This window comes from Vombatus ursinus, unplaced genomic scaffold, assembly GCF_900497805.2.
Source record: "Vombatus ursinus unplaced genomic scaffold, bare-nosed wombat genome assembly UNPS02004691.1, whole genome shotgun sequence".
In the NCBI taxonomy this organism is placed as follows: Eukaryota; Metazoa; Chordata; class Mammalia; order Diprotodontia; family Vombatidae; genus Vombatus; species Vombatus ursinus.
This window is the reverse complement of record NW_020944469.1, coordinates 863,234-885,370: the sequence shown is the minus strand read 5'-3', so window position 1 is coordinate 885,370 and position 22,137 is coordinate 863,234. Positions and strand designations below refer to the sequence as shown.

At 44.4% G+C, this 22,137-nt stretch overlaps 1 protein-coding gene across 1 annotated transcript in view; it reads right to left on the bottom strand.

The window, feature by feature from the left end:
• Window positions 1-5,462: 5,462 nt before the first annotated feature.
• Window positions 5,463-22,137, bottom strand: part of UPRT (uracil phosphoribosyltransferase homolog) — a 35,936-nt gene continuing 19,261 nt past the window's right edge. Inside the window, exons 2-7 of the mRNA XM_027839304.1 lie at window positions 15,950-15,992; window positions 13,038-13,107; window positions 10,490-10,552; window positions 7,946-8,107; window positions 7,228-7,326; window positions 5,463-5,998 (exon numbers count right to left, since the gene is read on the bottom strand). Of these exons, the coding sequence (XP_027695105.1) occupies window positions 5,892-5,998; window positions 7,228-7,326; window positions 7,946-8,107; window positions 10,490-10,552; window positions 13,038-13,107; window positions 15,950-15,992 (544 nt within the window). The 3' untranslated portion in view covers window positions 5,463-5,891. The remainder of the gene's footprint in view (window positions 5,999-7,227; window positions 7,327-7,945; window positions 8,108-10,489; window positions 10,553-13,037; window positions 13,108-15,949; window positions 15,993-22,137) is intronic.

The window sequence follows — 22,137 nt, the reverse complement described above, 5'->3', positions numbered from 1 at the left end:
CCCTTCCCAATCCAATGAGCATTTATCTATTTGCCAGGTACCAGGTTTAAAATCTAATTTTAATCCACAGTACCACTAAAAAAGTAAGTGACTTATTTTTTCTCTTTGCTTCATGAAGAGATAGGTGCCTTTTCCTCCCAAAGCAGACAGCCCTGAGGAATCGGAAGGTTTTCAACAAACTGTTTTTTAAGAACATGGATTGGAGTGGAGAAAGACCCCTCGCCTTCAAGAAACTTTAACAACTTAACCAATTTGGCCCATTGGCATAGACTCACACACCCAGCTGCAGAAAAATTTGGCAAAATCTAAAAGAAATCCCACTGTAGCAAATGGGAATTGGAATGAAAGTATAGAAAAATCTAAGGATTTGCCCAAGAACAGCAAACGCTGTTGGAAATGATGGCAATTGAGAGATATCAGTGCAGTGGTCAAAAATGAAGGTCCTCTCTGGACGGGGCTGACTGGGGGTGGAGGGGTGGGGATGGATTAAAGAACCAAGGGTCATTAAGGAGAACTAGAGGCTAGGCCGAGTTGCTAAAACTCCCATTTAATCCATTAGCTTGTGATTTCCCTCAAACTCAAAACTTTTCTCCCACCGTGCTCTCAATCTATAGACATTCAAATTTTAATGACGAAAACCACAGATTCAGCCTCTAGGATTCTCCTGTTAGTTAAGTGGCCCAGAGAGGTAACTTCAGATCTCTGCTTCTGGGCCTGGTTAGTTTCAAAAGAGAATCACCTGGAGTGTGTGCCATTGCTAATCAACCCAGTTTTTTCAAGTACTGTCCTTTCTCATGGACTCTTGGAGATTTCTACTTTTGATCTGCCTAAAGGATGTGGGGAAAGTTAACTGTCACTAAGGTAATTGGACCTAGCATAAACCTTGCATTTTTAGAAGGTTCTCAAGAGGTGCTGAGAATAGCTAACCATAGCACTGAAATACGCTTTAAGAGTTGCAAAATGCGTTACAAATATTATCTCATTTGAGTCTCAACCCTGGGAGAGGGAGGTGCTGTTATTATGCCCCATTTTAGAGATGAGGAAACTAAGGCAGACAAAGGGTAAATGACTTCCCCAGTTCACACAGCTAGTAACTGTCTGGGGCTGGATATGAACTCAGGTCTTCCAGTCCCCAGGTCCAGCACTCTGTGCGCGATGGTGCCACCTCGCTGCAGCCAACAGCTCTCCCCATTAGGCAGACTGAAGACAGATCCTGGGTATTCTTTCTGGTGCCAGCTAACACAGCTCTCACTATACTAAACTTTCCGCATTACTAATAATCACTGCCATCAGCTGTGCCATCTCTGTAGTCAGTGGCAGCATGGCAAAAGCTGGAGAGAAATGAGGACGGCAAGACCTCTCTTAAACCCAGCATCATCCAATTCAATGCTTATCTGCTCCTGTGTACATCCTACCTGTGCTCAGAGTTTCCAAGGCATATTACAGATAGAGCATGTTATCCAAGTTACTCTTTTCAGAACATCTTGTTTACCATTTGGTCAAGTATTGGCATGGACAGCGCTAAGGACAAGTGGACTCCTGAGTGTCGTGTACCCCGCAGGTCCCCCCGCAATCTTCCAGACTTGGGGACCAAGCGCTTCTCCTGAAAGTAAAGCAGCCAAAATGACAACCGTTGGAGTGTTTAGTTCATGTTAGTGATATTTTTAGTGATGTTGACACTGGTTTTTAAATATTTAAAAAAATGGATTCTTGTGAAAATTCTTCTGCATAAAGCATTATGTTCATTGTTTTATTGGTTATTGGATGCTACGTGCATAAGGTTTTAATAGTGTCATTACTAAGTTCGTAAGTTTCAGTACTGTATGTACAATATCTCGGTGTCATTTTCTATTGTGTTGGGATTTGTTTCTTCTGTAGGAAATGTACAGAGTTTATATACTCTCGGGCAGTTCGCTGCATTAAAAATAATCTGGTTTTGACTAAATTGCTCAAAGTTTTTTGAGTTCAGAGGCTCATGGATCTCAAGCTAGATGGAATATCAGGAGCCACATAAGGGAGCCCTACATAAAATGGTGGGGTGGATTAGATGGTCCCTGAGTGGCGGGAGGTTCTTTGGGCAAGCCCTTAAACCATACCCAAAAGTTACTCAGGCCCAGGTCCTCTGACTTCAGAGCTAATGCCCTCTTCCTCTGCCAGGATTATGCAAACCTGAACGATTCTCCCAAGCCTGAAGAGTTCAACGGATCATGACATTTGGTGAAAAGAACTCCAACTGCAGAAAAGAGGCTTGCTTGCCAAGGGTGGAGGGGCAGAGAAGGACCTTGGAGATATAGTTCTCATTGCCTCCCTTGGGCCTTCCATGTGATAACCAAGTTGGGACTATTCCAGTCACAGAAGGAACCTTGGGAACCATCTAGTCCCATTACCTCATTTCACAGGGGGAGATAAGTCCAGGAAGATGAGCTTCCATTTAGTTCGAACGTTAAATGCCTACTCTGTGCCCGGGCGTTAGGGCAGTGGTCTCCAAATGGAGAATGAGAACATGGCTGGAATCCCACACTCTCCCAACGATAACTAGCTTGCCTACAATACAACCACCATCAGCCCCTTAACAAATTATAGCTCCAGCCCCCTCCATTCCTTGTTCCTGCCCCTCCCTGCCCCAACGTCCCCATCCTTTATCTTCCAATCACCTTGGAACTACTGCAGGCACCCCAAAGGGCAGGCTGGGGATGAGGGGCCCCAACCCCCAGGCCAATAATAGCCATAGCCCTCCACCTGTAGGCCTGCATAGCTTCCAATTTGCATAACAAATCTCATTACATTATCATTCTCCCCAAACCTACTCCTCTTGCCCATCTGTCTCTTTTTCAGAGACCATCATCATCCCAGTCTCCCACAATCCCAATACCCCTTTATGCTTGAACCCTCATCAGCTGGAACTGTTCTCACCAAAGTTACCCAATCCAGCGGCCTCTTTTTGCTCTTCATCTTTTTTGACCTCTAATGTGGATGACCTTCTCTTTCTGGATACTCACTCTCTCCTCTCAGTTGATGAAGACAATGGAAATGTTTTACCTATCAAAACTCACTTGCCTGCTTAAAAATTTTTGAATTTTCTAATCCGATTAGAAATCTTCCAAATGAAGAATTTCACTGAGTTTTGTATTATTAATACAAAATATTTATAAATTATGTAATTATATAAATAAAACATAATTATAAGTATAAAACTACAATCCCTTTTGATTAGTTTATAATTGATAAACATAAAGAAAGATAGAAATTTACTAGCTGAAATTCAAAAGAAACCTTTGCATAATTGGTGGATGGGACTGAAAAATGAGTATTATAATTTAGTAAGCACAGCCCAAGATACACTTCTTCTAAGGGGATCCGTGTATGTTTCTGAGTTCCCTTGTTCAGCTATGACAGCCACTCAAATCAAAGTAAGCTTAGGCCCAGACCTTCAAATCCCTGTATCACAGTGGTAAGCCAAGATTTTCAAAAATAATGAAGCATATTCAATCCCACTGCTCTCACCAAAAATATCATCATTAATATTTTTAGTGAGAAAAAGGGTTTTTCTGCACCATTCTTAAAGATTTGCAAACTATCATCTCATCTTTATCTCATCCTTTTCAAATTGCTACTTTCCGTGCAAGATTTATAATGTACATAATTACTAGTACAGTAGCACAGACATGTAATTTATAAATGAGTGAATATTCATATATGGGGGTAGGTGCTCAAAACTCCTTTACTGATAGGTGTGTGTGATCAAAAGTTTGGCAACTACGACACTACGAATATAAAGACCTAACTGGGGTCGAAGGAGAATGGCGATGGGGCTAATGCCAAAAGGGCAGGTAGTCTTTTCCTTGAAATGCATTTTCATACATGTGTGAATAGGGATGAAGCTAACACTCAGAGAATTCACTTTTACCAATACAACAAGGCCACGACAAAGAAGAGCCAAGCATCAGTTTAAAGCAGCACTGGCCTTGCTACATAGCCCTGCCGGCTCCCATCTTCCCTGAAGTGGGCTAGAATAAACGAAGGTCCTGAAGTGACTGTCAGGTATTATAACTGACAAGTTTACCCAGGACTTAAACCCATATTCTTATTGTTCCCCACTACATCCTGTGAGGTATCTAGAGGGGGTAGCCCCATTTACAGAGAAGCAAACTAAAGCGTGAAGATTAACAGGTAATACAGCACAGGAGAGCAGGGCTTTGCCCCAGGTTTTCAATTCCAAATCCCGTGTTCTTTCCCCACATCCCAGCTGCCTCCCTAAGAACACGAAAGCCAGATGGGCCACAGAAAAACTGCAGTGTAGACTCTACCATCAGAGGCATCACATGGCAAGGGACTGCTAGCTTTCTGCTAAAGAATCAGTGTGGCACAATCGGAGAAGCAATGAATTTGGAGTCAAAGGACCCAGGTCCAAATACAGGCTCTGCGGCTTTGTATCCATGTGACTGTGAGCAAGTTCTTTCCCCTGTCTGGGCCAACTGTGAAATAAAAAGGACAAACTAGAAGAAGAGGAGCGTTCACACTGCATCAGCTCTCATGCCCTCCCTGCTCCCACTCTGCCCAGCAGTTCCTCCCCTCCCGGTCAGCCATTGCTGACATTTCTCTCAGCAGCTCAGTTCTATTGGAGATTAAGTCTTCCACTTCAGAAAAGCAGCAGGTCACACCTCAGCCTGTGTTCCCACAAATCCCCAATGAGTCAAGCAACCAGCCAACCACCACTGTTAGAATTGTTTTTTTAATATCAATGCAAAATAGGGTACAGGTTTTTACAAGCAGTTGACCAAGAAGCTTTTGTTTCAAAAATGATTCCTCTCCATTTTGGAAGCCAAAATAGCAACACCTGCAAATTATTGGGATTATACAAAACATGACCTTCTTTTGTCCCATTTCGGCACATCTACAAGTGACAAAATTTGCCAAATGACTTTTCCAAATCACAGTCTTCAAGTAAAAAAAAACATCAACATGAAATCACGTCATTTTAATTTACTTATTGGCCAGAAGACCAAGCAAGAAACCATTCTGCCTGCCACCACCCCCTACCCCGCCCCACTCACACCCAAACATCATTTCCTTTCTCTGGATTGATGGTATTTAACTGTACTTAGCCTTCCTGTGTTGCCATTCTGACTTCGCAGGGGTGGTCAGTGGGGGTCACTGCTACAGCCCAGTTGCCAAAACGGTCCCCTTTTCCTTCACTGCTTAGCCAGCCACGCACTGCTTGGGAAGTGAGCCACAAAAAAATAATGGACCAGCTGAAAAGTCAAGCACACATTTGGGGGCCAACACCTTGGGTCTGCCAGCTGAGCATGGACAGGAAAGAAAACGAGGACTTCCAGAGGCACTCAGTTTTGTTTATGAGTCACCAGAAAGAGCCAAAACTGGGAAAGTGGAGAAGAGAAGATAGAAAGTGGGCTTAGACACACACACACACACACACCCCCACCCCCACCCCCACCCCCACCCCTCTCTCTGTTTCTCAAGGGAGCAGAAAGCAAACAGAACACAATGCAACTCCCAGTGGGCCTTAGAGAACTGACTCTTTTTGGTTTTATTTGTAACTACAAGAAACCTCAGAGCAGGGCAGTTCAGAAACTAGAGAATAAATTAATTCACTGAAGAATCCAGTAATTTGCATAAGCACATTATTAAAATTCCCATCAATTCTAAGAGCTGAGTGTGCCTCATTATCGCACTTGGTTCCAACAGTCAAGAAATAACCAAATTAAATGAAGAGACCGCCAATATTTCCCATTTGGCCCAGAAAAAAAAATCCATTTAAACAGCCCCTCCACCTCACTGTCTCATCCCATTCCCCAACTGAAATAGGACAACAAGAGGAAACTCAATACACTCTTATAATATTGTACAGGGGAACCCAGTGTTCTTCGAACTTAATCTGTTCCAAAATACTTCTGTCCAAAATGTGTTGGTGCAACAGGATGGACCTCTGTGGTTAAAATTGTGATGTCTGGGAACTCCTGGATGATCGACGTGGCACCTTGAGAAAAGGAACAAGGACAAAGGAAAACCAGTGTTATACCAAGACTGAGCGGGTTGGTTGTTTTGAGGGGGAGGGAAGAGTAGTGGGCTAGCAGAGGATGGAGAATAGCAATGTTTCAGAAAGTGTGAGCTCCGACATTCAGTTACTGGCTACATCAGTCTAGAAAAGCCATTTTGCCCCCTGAGCTTGAGTATCCTCATCTGTAAAATGGGGTTAATACTTGCCTCAATGATAGTATTTCCATGCTTGGAATCAAATGAAACCCAAGGTCATCAGAAGTATCTCATGCTCACCTACTTCCTCCTAAGAGGGAACTGACTTTCCAGGGTCATCGTGCCTCCTTTGAGAGGGACACTCTCCTCCACCCTATGCCCAGATGCCTGCCAGCCAGCAACAATCCCTCCCCTCCACCTGACCACTACCACCAACCAACTGTCCTTATCTTCCCTTTTCTGTGGGACTTCAAAGTGATGCCTCCCAGTCCTCAAATTAATTAGTGCTAAGCCCTGGTGCTCACATTTACAGAGCACTCTGCACTTTCTCCTTGACTAAAGCGTCCCATCCGCCCCACTGCCAACTCCCCCACCCCATGTCTCATCATGCCCTAGCAATGAGCTTAGGCAAGTTCTGGTAGGTCCTGCCAAGCTAGAGAAGCTTCCAGGTCAGGCCCAACAATGAACTCTCAGCCTAAACAAATGGCCGGAGGTTCATCTCCAGGCTAGCCAAAGACTGATGTGCTTCTCTTGCTCAGAGTCTCACAAAGAGCACCCACAGAGGCAGAGGGGCAACAGAGGTAATGGCCAAACTGCTGGAAGCACAGACATCCTGACAGTTATAAGATCAGTTTGCACAGAACTTTTCCCCCAACCCTCTGAGGCAGGCACTAGAAAGTAGGATACTCCCCAATGGACACTCAGACAGACTACCAAGCAGCAGACCCAGGATGGAACCCTCCGACATCTGATTCCAAGTGCAGAGCCCTTTCCATAACACTCAGCTGAATCACAGGTTGCCACAGCAGAATCTGGCTCTACATTTCCAAGTGCTATTTCTTCCAGTGGCTGGGCAGCCAGCACATAGTTATTTTATTTTAAACACACCCACTGGAGATACTAACAGGAAAGCAAATAAAGCCAGGGCTTTCCATAAGAGAAGCTAAGCGGATGCACATTTCCCCATTCTGTACCTCATCTGGAGTCCCAACCATTACCCAAGTCAGGACTTACCATGAGGAGTAGAAAAGAGACTGAGGACAATGATGACACTGGGTTGAACACCATGCTCTATAAGGACTTTTACAGCCTCAATGACAGTATTTCCAGTGCCTGAAATAAAATGAAACCTGAGGCCATTAAAATCCTTTTATGGTCACTTAATTCCTCTTAAGGAGTCTCTGCAGCTCTCTGGTCCAGACCATAGGCAAAACTACACTGGAAGGGACCTATTATCACTAGATACTCACTAGAGGGGATCTCACTATGTGACTTCAGAATCTCACGCCCAAAGTCACCCTTCAGAAGCCCACTGGCCCATGGTGTGAGCAATGTGAGTCTCAGAATCAGTGTGAAGACCAGAAAAACTAGGGATCACAAAGATGACCAACAAAGATAAATCTTTGAGAAATTCTCCACTGCCTTCACTAGACTGGAGAACAGACACAGTGCAATGCTCCTCACATTCTATTTATTTTGCCTCATCACATCCCTTACCTCAATGTGTGCATTTAAAAACAGAAAATCCCTCTGGAGCTAATGAAGTGTGACTACTGTATATTCTGCTATCTGGCAATCAATTCACACGTGAACTGCCCACGTTAACTCAGAAGCCCCGAGAGCAGCAAGAGCCGGAACTGATTTTGCCTGGAAGGCTACCAGGCTGGGAGTCATGCGCCAAAATAAGCCCTCCCTCACCAAAGGTTCCAGAGCACAATGAGCACGCACTCACTTAGGATTGGATACATCAGCAGGACTTTCCTCCGGTAAATGTCTGGGGGGAACTTGGCATAATAGACTTTGGCTCTTTGGGTCTCCTCGTCACTCTGGATCAGAATCTTTCCAATTCGGATTGAGCGGCAGCAATCCCGCAAACCCTGCTCCATGGCCTCCCCTGGGGGCAGAGATGAGGAAGAACAAGATGAGATGAATAAAGCACCCACCCCAGGCCATTGGTACAAATACAGAAGGGACACTATCAAGAAGATGGCAATGCCTCCTCCGCCATTGTCTGAGGAATCTCCCAGTGCTTTGCCCAGAGCAAGAGCTCCAATAAGCTAAGATCAGCATTCTAGAATGTTCTAGAATGGAACCGTTTGGTTATAGGTGTCACCTATTAAAGCTAACTGTGTTGCAGCCTGCTAGAAAAGAAAGTGCTAGAAAGAAAAAGAAAGAAGTGAGATAATGACATCCAAAAGGCCTGAGTTCAGTCCCCAGCTCTGATGCTTTATGTAGGGATCTGGCCAGGACACTCAGTGATGCCTCAGTTGCTGTATGTCTAAGATGAAGGCAATAAACCTTGCCCTCACTGGGGGGCCATGAGGTTTGAAAGTGCTATAAAAAGAGGATTGATTTCTCAGTTCTCATGTCTACTGTCACTTCGCTTCCAGGATGAGCAAGGCAGAAAAGGCCCTGTGTTCTCCTGGCTCATGATCTTCTGTGATATTCCTAACATTTTTTCTTCCCGTTATTTTAAATAAGATGCTTAAATCACCAAAACCTGGCACTTCATCTATGTGACAATGTCCTTTTCATTAAGGTTAAGAATGAAAGATTCCTGGGAAGGGAATGGGTGTTAGAAACCAAAGATGATTGGCTCTTAGAACACAATGTCATAAAGACTGTCACTCGGCGCAGCAATGAATTAATTTAGTGCCGAAGAGGCTTTTCCAGCACACAGTGAATAAGGAGCAGCTGGCTGTCGGGTCGGGGTTTTGGGTGTTGGCTTTTGTTTGTTTGGGTTTGGGGTTTTTTGGGGGGGAGGGGGCGAATAGGTTACCACCAGCAACTATCACCTTAGCCTGGGAGCCAAAAGTCATTTTGGAATTTAAATTTTTTAAAGGGAAAAGGCTGCTCCCCTACTGAAACCTATCCCCTGCCCACCACAAGGCTCTTCATGGCAGGCACAGAACGTTTGTTGAATGAATAATGCCTGACAAATCTTCCCCTCATAGCTTCACCAACTCAAAGGAGGCTGAACAAGATTGTCCAGGGACTAGTCGATACCTAAATGCTGCCTTCAGTTACCAAGGCTACGGCTTATCTAGCAGGCAGCCACTTAGAACCACCTCAGAAATCAGCAATCACTACAAATCAGGCCTTGATTTATTGTTTTATTGATTGCCTAGACTGGAGAAAATGGTAACAAAGCTAGTTTAACTTACAAGTGTGTGTGTATACATTCCCACCCTCTACCCCTCAACCTGGTTGTTAAACATTTACAATACTGCTCTATAACCTGGCTTAAGTTCAGCAAAGGCTCAGGGAATGAAGGCATCACCAGACTGGAGGCCAACAACACCAGCAACATCTGCCATTTATATAGCACTTTAAGATGTGTAAAGTGCTGTGCATCCATTATGTCATCTGAGCTCTGGGGGCAGCTAGGTGGCGCAGTGGATAGAGCATGGACATGGAGTCAGGAGGACCTGAGTTCAAATCCGGCCTCAGACACATAACACTAACTGTGTGACTCTGGGCAAGCCACTTAACCCCACTGCCTAACAAGAAAGAAAAAAAAGAAAGAAGATTCCTGCTTTGAACACCTATTTTTGTGAAAACTGCTCAAATGTCCTCTAGCCCATACATGTTAATAAAAGCCATGGGGGAAATTTATAAAACTCCATCAGCTCCCAGGGTTTCTCCCCCCTCCTTGGTCCTGCTGGGAAGGAGGTGGGGGAGAAGGGCCATGATCACAGCTCTATGTACTAATTACACGTACAGGACTTCACTGGAGGCTGTGACCAAAGGCTGATCCTGGAGCGGGAGCGCTTACGTACAAATACAACATCGACAAGCCTAGCAAGGGGGAAATACAGTTATTGCCAAAAAAGTGGTTTTGCCTACATGGTCACAGAATCATTTCGATGCTGAAAAAGACCCAACAAGTCGTCCAGTACAGCCATTGCCTGATAACAAAACAAAGGAGCCCCACTTCCTCCAGTCTAGTACTAAGTCTGCACCATCTCCCTTCATCGCTGTCTTCATGCCACCGCAGCATCCTCCCAGCCTCCCCTGCTCCTCTTTTAACGCAACCTTGCACATGCAGACAGGCCCCTGGGGAAGAGACTGCCGCTAAAATTAGCCAAGCTCGGCAACATGCCGGCCAGTACTGCAGAGGCACCAGGAGAGGAAGAGAGCTAGGGCAGGCAATGGAGAGAAAGAAACTGGAGCTCAGGTAAGCTGCAATTACAGAAAACGAACAGGACCCCTGCGGGGGGTGGGCAGTACAGAGGATGAGGGGTGGAGAAGGGAACCGAACCACAGACAGACTCACCACTTCTCATTATGCTGACCCCACAATTCCCCTTCTCAAATTTCACTCCTTCGTACTTATATCCTGTCACAAAAGAAAGGGAGGAAAAAGAGAATGTTATCTTTTGTTATTGAAGGAGATACTTCTTTGAGAAGGCCCCTCTGGTTTAGGGGCAAAAGGATGAGCAGCTGCCTTCTCCTAATATAATTTCTCAGCACCTGAGCATAGTCCTGTGCCCAAAGAAGGTGTTTAATTCACATGTTTCAAAAAGATGTTTTCATATGCAACTGGGAAATAAGAAATACAGGAAATGGGGTACAGAAATCTATCCTGCCCTACAGGAAAAATAGAAGGGGAAGGGGATAAGAGAAGGGGGGCTGAGATAGAAGGGAAGGCAGACTAGGGGAAGGGGTATTTAGAATGCATGCCATCTTGGGGTGGAGGGAGGGGCAAGATGGGGTGAAAATTTGGAACTCAAAATCTTGTGGAAGTAAATGTTGAAAACTAAAAATAAATAAATTTATTAATAAAAACAAAAACAAAAACACGTGAGTGGCAAAAAAAAGGGTGTTTAATCAACGTTTGTTTTAGGTAGTAAGAATGATAACTAAGAGGAGGACAGACAGGGCCACAATGAAACCTCATTTCCATCCTAGGACTCCCAGAGGCTTCATGGCAGGACCTGGCTGGCATGGGATCTGTATGCCACAAGAGCAGTGCCTGACCTGGAACCATCCAGTTTATTAAAATATACCATCCAGTATATTAAAAGGCCTGTTTATTATGACACTTTACATGAGGCTTTTTAGAGTAACATCTCAACTCTCCACAATGAATCCCTGGGGAATTCTTCAAACAGAGATAGGATTTCTTCACACAGCAACATGGCTAGACTTGGAATCTGGAAGACCTGGGTTCAAATCCCACCTCTCGCTGTGTGAGCAAGTCACAACTTCTATAAGCCTCAGTTTTCTCATCTATAAATGGGAATAATGATAACATTCATAGTACTGACCTCACAGGCCTGCTGTAAGGCTCAAATAATGATACAAAGATCATCAAGGATCAAAGAATGGCTATAAGGAGCTTTGCAAACTTTAAAGTGCTACAGAAATGTCCACTGTCAATATTATAATATGAGGAAAATGCCTGAATTAATAGAAAACCACTGAGTCTCCTGACTGCACCCTGAAAAAGGCTCTAGACCACCTCCCTGTATACTGCCTAGGATCTCAGAAGTCCCTTTCTCTCACTTCTCCCTGAGGTGAATGATGACAGCTCCCTCTGTTGCCCTGAACACAAACCCAATGGCTGGTGTGTCCTCTTGGCCATCACTGCCTTGGACAGATGTCTAGGTTGCTGTTGGTAGTAAGAGTTTGTATTCTGAAAGTACTTGAAGATTCACAAAGTATTTTCCTCACAATAACCCTGTGAAGTAATAGCCAGTATGAGGCCCATTTCATAGATGAGCTAGACAGGTATGAGGGCCAGCATTCTACCTGACTCTGAGGCAGCAGGCTTCCACCACACATACCAATCACAAAGCTCTTTGGGGTTACAAAGCACTCCATGCCCAGATCTCATTTATATCATCACAACAACCCTGCCACACAGTGAGTCTGGGATTGCAACTCTGTCTGACAGACAAGGAAACTGAGGCTGAGAAAGAATAAGTGATGTCAAACTCAAATAGAAACAGGGCCACTTAACCATACAGAAGGATCCCTGCAGCTGCAGAATGACTCAGAGAACCCCAAATGAACATTACCGATGTTCCATTAGATTTTTATTTTGTTTTGCTCAACATTTCCCCATAACATTTAATCTGCTTCAGCCACATGCAGTAATACTGTGGCAAGAATATTCCAGGCCCCTGCCCCAGACTTCACAGCATGGAAACCTCTCACTGCCAGGCCAGGGCCCAGCATGGCTGCCACACCCACCTTCAAGCTCAATAATCAGAATACTGGCTAGCATTTACACAGGGGCTGAAGGTGTGCAGAGCACTTTAGTCCCCTGGGGGATCTTGGGGGCTCGCTGCCCAACCTTCACAAGGTAAGCCAGGGTAAGCAGCTTCCCAGAACTGCCCAGAGCCCTAAAGTGCCAAACTGTATTTTCAAAAATGGGGGGGGGGCTGAGCAGAAAGCAAGGCATCTTTTCAGCTCTCACCATCTCCACTGTTTAGTCTAATTATCATTCTTCTACCTAATGCATTTGATTGAACGCTGAGCCAGTCTCTCCCATTTACCAGCCAGTAACTTGCCCACCAAGGTGCAGTTCTGAGCTGCGTCCCCACGGGCCATCGGGGAGACAACACCTGCCTAGTGAAGGATATTTATTAACCTTTAACTTGGATCGACAAGCAAACCATTAAGAAAAAGTCATGGCGCTAAATGTCTCACGGAGTTCATTAAGACGCTAAAAAGACCAGCTCCAGAGAGACGCCTCATTGTGCACATTGATTTCTTTCAGGCTGCTTCCTTTCCTGTCCCACCCCCTCCTCCCATCTTGGCAGACTATTGTTTCTCCCACAAACTTTCCAAGGCATGGGGAGCACTGCCCCGATTACCTGTTGGAGTGGTCACTGTGCACTCTTTATACGGCAGCTGATTCAATCCCTCTTCCACAACAAGTCTGATCTGTAGAACAAAAGAAAGAATTATTTAAGATTTAATGAAGGAAGTTACCATCTGCCACATACCAGCCTCTAGTATGTTGGTCTCAAGGACTGAATGCCAGGCATCACCTCAGTATTATCTAAAGTAACACTTGAACCTTTGCGGGGGTTGGTGGGAGAAAGAGGGCCTTACGTGGCACCGTCCACTCCTGTCTTAGAAGCACAGAACATCAGAACTAGGCTCATCTCATCTCAGTCCATCACACACCCTCATTTTACTGAGGAGAAGCTAAGTGACTTGCCCATGCTCATGCAGAGACAAGATCTGAACCCAGGTCCTCTGGCCCCAAATCTGGTGGTATACTCTTCTGCCTTTGACTAAGTGATCTTTATGGCAACTGTGATATTTCAAACAATCTCTTTCCTTCCTTCTGTCTTTCTCTCCTCTCTTTCTCTCTCTCCTCTTTTCTCTCTTTCTTCTCTCTTCTCTTCTCTCTCTCCTCTCTTTCTCTCTCCCCTCTCTTTCTCTCTCCTCTGCTTTTCTCCCTCTCTGTCTCTCTCTCTTCTCTCCTTCTCCCTTACTTAAGTAGAAAAAGACAGCTGGTGTGAAGAGAGGAGCAGGCAGTTCTACTCCCAAAGGCTTCCTGGTGGCTCTTACAGGAGATGAGGAAGAAGAGCTGGGGACAGCCTCCACAAAGAGGAGGGACCTTCTGATGAGAAAAGCAGAGGGGGCACCACTCATTTTCGGCAATCAATGTGACATTACTGATCGAAAAGGAAAAACCAGAGACAAACTTGGGCTTGGGCTCCACTATCCCAAGCCAACGAAGGCTGTGCAGCCATTAAAGGGATCAACGCTAAGCGGTGCAGAGCCCTTTGTCAGCCCCCAGCACTAGGCAGAGGGCCGGAACCCAGGGATCTCAGTATGTCACAGCCTCCAGCTACCACTTTCGAGGAAAATTTCTATTTCACATGAGCAAATTACAAGGCAAAGTCAGGATTCTTTTCTTTGAAGAGACCAGGGCTCTCTGCTGTTCTACCTGCAGAACAAGGTGCCTCCTGGAACCATCCCTTCACTCAGCACCCACCCCCCACATCTCGGCCTGGGACAAACAAATGGCAGAGAATCCTAGTCAGCTCTGACCCCCCGCAACTCAGATGTGACCAGCTCAGTGGCCAGGGAGGGAAATGGAGCTGACTGCAGCCGTTAGACATTTTGCTAGCAGGGGTTCTCATTGGTTGAATAGCTAGCTGAATTCCTCAATACTAGGAACAGGGGCCACTTTCCTGAGACCAGAAACTTCAGGTCAACACTGGGCCCAAGGCCCTGCCCTGAGTAATTCTCCCTTCCAAGATCATTCCTTCAGTCAATGTGCCCCAGGGCCTCAGCTCCGGCGAAGACAGAACGCCTTTCCCACTTCCCAATGAGTGTGGCCTGGCCTTGAAGAAAAGAGCTTCCTTGAGGGAGCACCTGGCTTCTCCTCCATCCTTTCTCACAGCATCCAGCAACCAGTCCCTCCAGGTGGTACAAGGCATTAAAAAGGAAGGCAGCTGAACTGATCTGGGCTTGGTATAGCCCCTGGAGGCCCAGGCAATTTTTACCTTGAAGTCTGGGATGATCAAGAACCCTTGGACATCATTAGTCTATGGCCTCATTTCACACATGAGGAAACTGAGGCCCAGAGAGCAATTTGCCAGGGTCACACGGTAAATGGTAGTCAGGATTTCAAGCCAAATGCAGAAAAGTTGGCTGTGCTCCTTCAGCCTTGAGGAAAACTCAAGTAGAGTAACTAACACCTCCAGAGAGGATAGGGTCTATGATTTTTTTCAATAAAGTTCATTTTCTCTTCCATTATCTGGCTAAAGCTACAAGGCTGAAATATACTGTGTCCTGGCCTTCAAGAAGCATCTTTGGCAAAAAGCCCTGGCCAGTCCCCCCTCCCCCACCTCCAAGTACACCTAAGAAATGCTTGTTGACTGATTCTAAGCAATAAACAACCCTCGTTTTTCTCAATCCAATAGGAGCTCACAACTTTGAAGCCGGTCACATAAAGGAAAGTTAAGGCAAAAGGCTGTGGCCTAACAAACACTCTTCCACATGAGATCAGAGTTATTAGGCCAGGCTAGGATTTGTAGGTAAAACCATTGAAGAGAAACAATTCCCTGTTAGAAGGATGGTACCAGGAAAATGTTTCAACCTACTGTTCAATATATCCATAAGAAAAACAGATGAGAGAGCACTGGTCCTGGAGTCAGAAGGACCTGAGTTCAAATCGGACCTCAGATACTTACTAGCTCTGTGACCCTGGGCAAGTCACTTAATCCCGACTGCCTCCAAAAAAAATGCTAGACAAGAGAAGCAGTAGACAGAACTAAAGCCCCTTCTCTGCCATGATCAAAACCCTCCTTTCTCCTTTAAGCAAAAGCCTTAGTCCTTGGGGGCTGGCTAGCTCCTCCTTTGGCTATACTGGATCCTCCTTTTAATTGCCATGTACGTGGTACTCGCTGCCCTGAGCTCTAAGAATTCCCTGGCAGTTGAGGAAGCAACCAGCCTAGCCTCATTTTACAGAGAAGTCAAACTGAGGTCCAGAGAGGGGAAGCCAATGAGTGGCAGAGAAAAGGCTCAAAGCCACATCTAACTGAGGGACAGTAGGTCCTCAATGCTATAGGAAATGAGTTCACATGAAGGACTTTGGGATGAAAGGGTATAAAGGCCAAATTTTACTCCAACCATAGAAGTAAAACTTCAGGAAGCTCACCAGGCTGGCAACTGACTGGCAATCCCTCCCCCTTACCCTTGGGTAGCATTTGGCAGGTGTCACTGAGTCACAAAAATGAAAAAGAAATGGGCACCCTCCACCTACCAAACGGTCTGCAGAAAACATGAAGTCCCCTCGACTGGCCGTCCTAAAAGAGAACAGTACAATTTTAGTCTAAACAACAACTTTATGGCAAAATATTAATTTATACATATAGTAATAACACTGATTATAACACCTGTTCTGTCTCCTTCCCCCCCACACACACACAGCTAAAATCTCCTATGTGCAATGTCCAGATGTTTACCAGAAACCAGAGAAACCATTTTTATTTAATAAATGGCATTGAAAAATGTCTGTCCAGCATGCCCAGAGCAATCGGGAATTAAAGTGCCCATATCCTGGTAGAAAAAGCTGCCTAAGATCAAGGGGCATCACTAAATCTATGCAGAACACAAATTGTCAAGAAAACTATCCAAACAAAACCAGAATTCTCCCCCTGGCCTTCCTCCATCTTTCCTCTGTCCTAAAAGCCTGTACCAAGAGATCAATAAAGCCCTCCTTTCACCTGTACTTTTCGAGGGCTTTTAGCTCCAAAGCCAAGCTCCCTTTCTCAAGCATTTAATAAGTGCTCCTTATGCCTTTCTTCAAAACCAAGCCCTCCATTTCATAAACCATTTTGTTCTTGCTCTGCTTTTCTCTTCCTATGCATCCATCCTTTCTTACCCTGCAGTGTGTGCCTACCCATGATGAAACTGAGGTTTGTATTCCCACTGTTTAAACCAGAGCTCCATCTTGGGCAGACAGTCCCCCAACCCCATGTGAAAGGTCGTGTTATTGCTATGAGCCAAAACTTGTTCTCCTTATCTCTGGCCAGAGCCCCCACCCCTCCACCAAACTGGCTTCTCTCATAAACACAACCATGTTGTGACTGATACTTGGAATTGATTCACATTCTGTGTATTTATAGATCCCCACCCACCCTGTTCATAGGAGTCCCAAAACACACAGCCCAAGACACCCAAAAAGACATATGTCAAGCACACATTACTTCGGCACACCATTTCTCTCCAGGCTGCAGTAGAATCCACATTCACTTTCTCACACTGGGAGAAGCAGGGGAATGCTATACATGCATACAAAGCCACTGCAGGCCTATTGTAGAGATAAGCAAACTAATTTGGCCCCAGGATGCTTTGGGGCTTGAAATATATCGATGGACCTCAGAAATGCTGGACCAGGGGAAGGGGTGGGCGGTATTGATCACTTCCAGGGGAAAGTCAAGGATATTCTGGAGCAAATAGGAGGAATTACAGAACCTGATAAAATCTCAGAAACCATCTCACTTAACCCCAACCTGAACAAGACTCTCCTTTATAATATATCCAACAAGTGTCATGTAGTAAGCTTACGTCCATTTAAAAAAAAAAGAAACAAAATGTGTTGCACATTAATAGGTATATATGTATATAAAACTCCTGTATTTTTTTTTCTCCATTAAAGCCCTCTTCCGATGCCTCATAATAGTGTGGAGGTGAGCCTGGATTCTGAAAGTTGAAGCCTGTGGATGCCAAGCTCTGGCAGGTCTGACATGCTGGAAACACCCAGGCTGGATAAAAAGGGGCTGGCTTGTCACTAGCAGATGCTCGGTCACCAAGGGGAGCCTTTTCCAGACTACAGTAAGCCTGAGGGTGGGGGGAGGACGTCTTTATTGGGAAGGGTATCCACAACACAAGTACTAACGATATGATTTCTTATTTCCTATTTTTTTGAGGGAAACACAGCATACGCAGCAACATTTCTCACTAATTTCCTAATCACATTGAACAAAACTGTTTAGGTAAGTCCTCTATGATATCAACTATGATAGAACAATCAATATCCCAGGACATAGGCTATATATTCATAATTAAACTACAGTTTCTGAGCCTAGAGGGCTCAGCTCACAAGCACACACACACTTACCCCCTGAATCAGGGCTCACGTCAAGCACCGACTTTCAATGGCCACACTAAACCTTGCCGCCTTTCATTACTATAATCTAGCAAGGAAGGAAAGGGCAGTGAAATACTAATTTCACGTGTAGCCCCCTTGCTCTATTTGCTAGAGCCTGACTAGCTTTTATGTAAGAATTCTTACCAGCAAACAGAGCTCTGACTAGACAATGGAAAGTCTTAAAAAAACATTCTATCATTTTCTTCAAGAAACATAGAATGCATACAGGGCAGCTATATCCCTTGAACCATCTACTTCAATATTCTTCTCTCCTCTAAGTCAGCATCCCTCACTCTGCCGAGTGACCAAAAACTCACAAATCTTTTGTTTTGAAATTGGAAATTAAATGCAAGGCATTTTCCCCTTCCTTCACCTGGAAGCAGCAGCTTCATTGGGTCTGAGTGGAACAAACCCTTTTTCCCATCCTTCAAATAAAAACATCCCATTCCCCACTGCCCTTCACACACACACACACACACACACACACACACACACGACATAGCTCGGCTCAGTCTTGCTGTCTTTCTGTCCCTGACAGGCCCTCCAAGCAAGCACATTTGTGCTGTAGCAAATCGGCATTACTTCGAATAATCACTAGGAATTCAAGTAATTACCAGCCTATCCCCTGCTGCTCTCCAGACTTCAAATCTATGCTCTTCACTTTCAATCAATTTAGAAATTAACATACAGCTAGGATACAAGGTGATCACAGTTTTTAGAACCCAGAGTAATGGCCAATGTCTGTATTAAAATCCATAGCATTGCTGTTCCCGGTCCAAACTTCATAAACACACGGATCAATCAACAAGTCTTTATTGCACATCTGCCGTGGGCCTCTCAGCGGGGACCTGACCTCTCCGAGGCTGGGTCAGGCAATTTGGCTTGGCCAGGTCCTCCTGAGCCAGAAACACCAAGGGACAGACGCAGACTCAGGTGCCACAGTCAGCTGCTGTCATCTCAGAACCAAGCAGGGAGAGGTTAATCGCCCAAAGATAAGCCAACGGGTGAGGAATTCTTTGGCCACAGCAATACATGAAACCATTGACAAAGGCATGAAGAGCCTGCTCTGTGTCGCCCATGCAGATGAAATCACAGAGCTTTTGAAATCGGGAGGCAGCTGCTGCGGGGCGGCCTATTTCAAACAGTCCTCACTAGCCTATCCCCTGCTGCTTTCCAGATCAGCTCCGTTTCACTTTAAATCAATTTCGGAATTCAAATATAGATAGAAGACAATAAGTTGATTACATTTTTTTAAATCCACAGTCACCTTCAGTGCCTACATTTACATTCATAGCAGTGTTGCTAAGGCTGACATTCTGTTAAAGCGAGTGAAGCCACATATTTGTCTGACTGATCAATCAACAAATGTTTACCTTCTATTTGCCCAGTTCTGAGCTTGGCTGTGGTATGGATCTTCTGTTAATGGAGATGCTTTTATGAAAACTAACCCTAGGCCTCATTAGCCACAGAACCTTGGAGGAAAAGCTTAACTCGATTCCTTTTTGCCTTGGAACCACTAAACTGCATTTCTCCTACCGGGAATAAAGCTTTGAAAAGACATTTTAATCATCTTCTATTTGAAAGGCAACCCAGAGAACAACCAGTGCAAAGCAAGATACACACCCAGAATGCTCAAAACCATTTCAATATCGCCTAATATTTAAACAGACAAGAACATCCAGACACTCATAATTCATAGCATGGAAATCAAATTAAACTTTAAGCTGAGTGCCCTTTCAATTGTACATCCTGATTGATGAAGGCGCAGCAGCCATACTGAAAATGCTCCGTTTGCCTCTAATTCCCCAAGCCCCACACGCAGGCAAAGGCAGCCATTTCTTCGGCTACTCCCGAGTTCTAGAGCTAAGCCGACAGCAGGTTTGGGGCTCCCCTGCTTGGTAAACTGGCCTCTCCCCTTCTCAAAAAGGAATCCTGTCCAAATATCCAAAACTCTGAAGAGAGCTGTTAAGACTCTTGTAGTTGTGAGTTTATTATAAAATAGATAGATGCACCCTATAAGAAATTCAGGGAGCTAAAATGTAGGAGAACTACTGATAATAAGATTTTGAAACACCAAAGCAAATAATAATAACAAAATAACAACACCCCTTCTAAAGCATTTACCCAAACCCCACGTAGATTTTTATTAGACTCAATATTTTAATTGGATTTTTTTAAAAGTGAATTGGCATTTTTTAAGTTTTGTTCTTGAAATTTTTCCCCTCATCCTTGAAAATAATATGAAATGACTTCATAGGCATAATGGGTATCATATTTCTTGCCTTCTCAATGGGTGGGGGAGAGGGTGGAGAGGGAGAGAATTTGGAACTGAAAATAAACATTTTAAATTTTTTCAAAAAAGAAAATAATATGAAAAAGTTGAGAAAAACTTTTTTAGAGAACAGATCAATGTTCTCTGCTAAGTTACAAGTGGCCAGGGACTACTTTAGGGTCCCAATCTTAAGGACTCCCAGGGGGCCCCCTATTGGTTTGGAAGGTGAAAGAAAACTACAATAACCAAAAATCATTGATGCTCAGAGTGTGCACAGAAAATCCCATTTAGCAAAACAATGGTCCATTTCTGCTCCCATGTGGACTCATGTCTCCAGAGATAACACGCTTGAGTATATGGATTTGCATATGAAATGAGGGCTCTGAGCCCTTCATTACTAATCCAGAAAAGGGACAAGAGAATTATTGGAGACCACTGTTTTAGGGAAAGTTCCCTACTCTGTAAAATGAGGCACATGGAGCCAGACAATCCCAAAGGTCCCTCTGTCCTAGTTCAGACATACAATGACCCATCAAATAGCTGATATTCCTCATTTTACAAAGCATAACAGGGCTAGAGAAGAGCAAATGTCACCATTTTCCAAAAAAGAGACTAGACCAACTTAGCCTGAACTCTAGGCCAGTGAGCCCAAATTCCATTTCTGGCAAAATTCTAGAACTTGTTATTAAAGGAATGGAGGACAGATAATAAAGAAGCACTAAACTGGCAGATGATCGAAGTGCTACAGACACGTTTTTCTTGGATTTTCGCAAAGCACTTGATAAAATATCTCATGTGATTCTTGTGGAAAAGATGGAGAGATGTGGACAAGGAAAAAACCCAATTAGGTATATTCAGAGCTGGTCAGACTTAAAGAATACTTACTAATGATCCAATGTCATCTTTGCAGGAGGTCTCCAGTGGAGTTCCTCAGGAATCTCTGCTTGGCCCTGTGCTAACATTTCTGTCACTGGCTTAGATTAAGGCAGAGATGGCAACCTAACACAGCTGCAAATTAACACAAAGCTGGACACACTCTATGGCACGGTCAGAAGGCCAAAAAGACTCTGACAGACTCGAACATGGGGAAGAATAAAATTAGGTGAATTTTAATAGGGGTAAAAGTAGAGTCTAAAACTTGGGTTCCAAAGAAAAATCAGCTTCCCAGGTCTAAGATAGGAAAAGTCTAAGGTTAGACAGCAGGCCATTTGAAAAAGATCTAGAGGTTTTAGTGGATCACAAGCTCAATAAGAGTCAGCTCTGTCATGTGGCAGCCAGCAAAGGTAATGAATGGGATCTTAGGTTAGATTGAAGGAGTACTTAATAAGTTCAGTGTACCAGACACTATGCTAGACTCTGGAGGCACAAATACAACGAATGAAACAATTCCTACTGCAAAGGAGCTTACATTATAATTGGGGAGACAATAAGCACATATGTAAGTATATACAGAATAAATATAAAGAGAAAAAATACGAATAAATATACCTAGTAATACCTAGTAAACTACAAGACCATTTGGAACAGAGGGCACTTTCCTGTAGAAGGTGGTGCTTGTGCTGCCCTTTGAAATGATAGAACCAAAAATCTGGAGTTAGGATCCCCAAGTTCAAATCCAGCCACAGATTATTTATTAGCTATAAAGTAAGCAAGCTTCAACGGGCATGGAGTAATGTGCAACTAAAACTTGAGGGAGTTCTAGTCGAACTATTCCTATAGATCTGGGGAGTCATCTGTATAGAGGTGATGGCTAAACCCAAAGGGAAGTGATAAGGTCACCAAGAGAGATAGTAGAGAGGCAGAGAAGAGAGCCCAGGGCACAACACTGAGGAACAACAACGGGGGGCATAATACAGATGATGAACCAGCACAGGAGCCTGAGAAGGAGTGGGCCAACAGGTAGGAGAAGCAAGAGAGAGCAATGACCCCAAAACCCAGAGAGGAGACAGTGTCCAGGAGGAGAGGGTAGGCAACAATGTCAAATGCAGCAGAGAGGTACAGAAAGATGAAGACCAAAAAAAAAAAA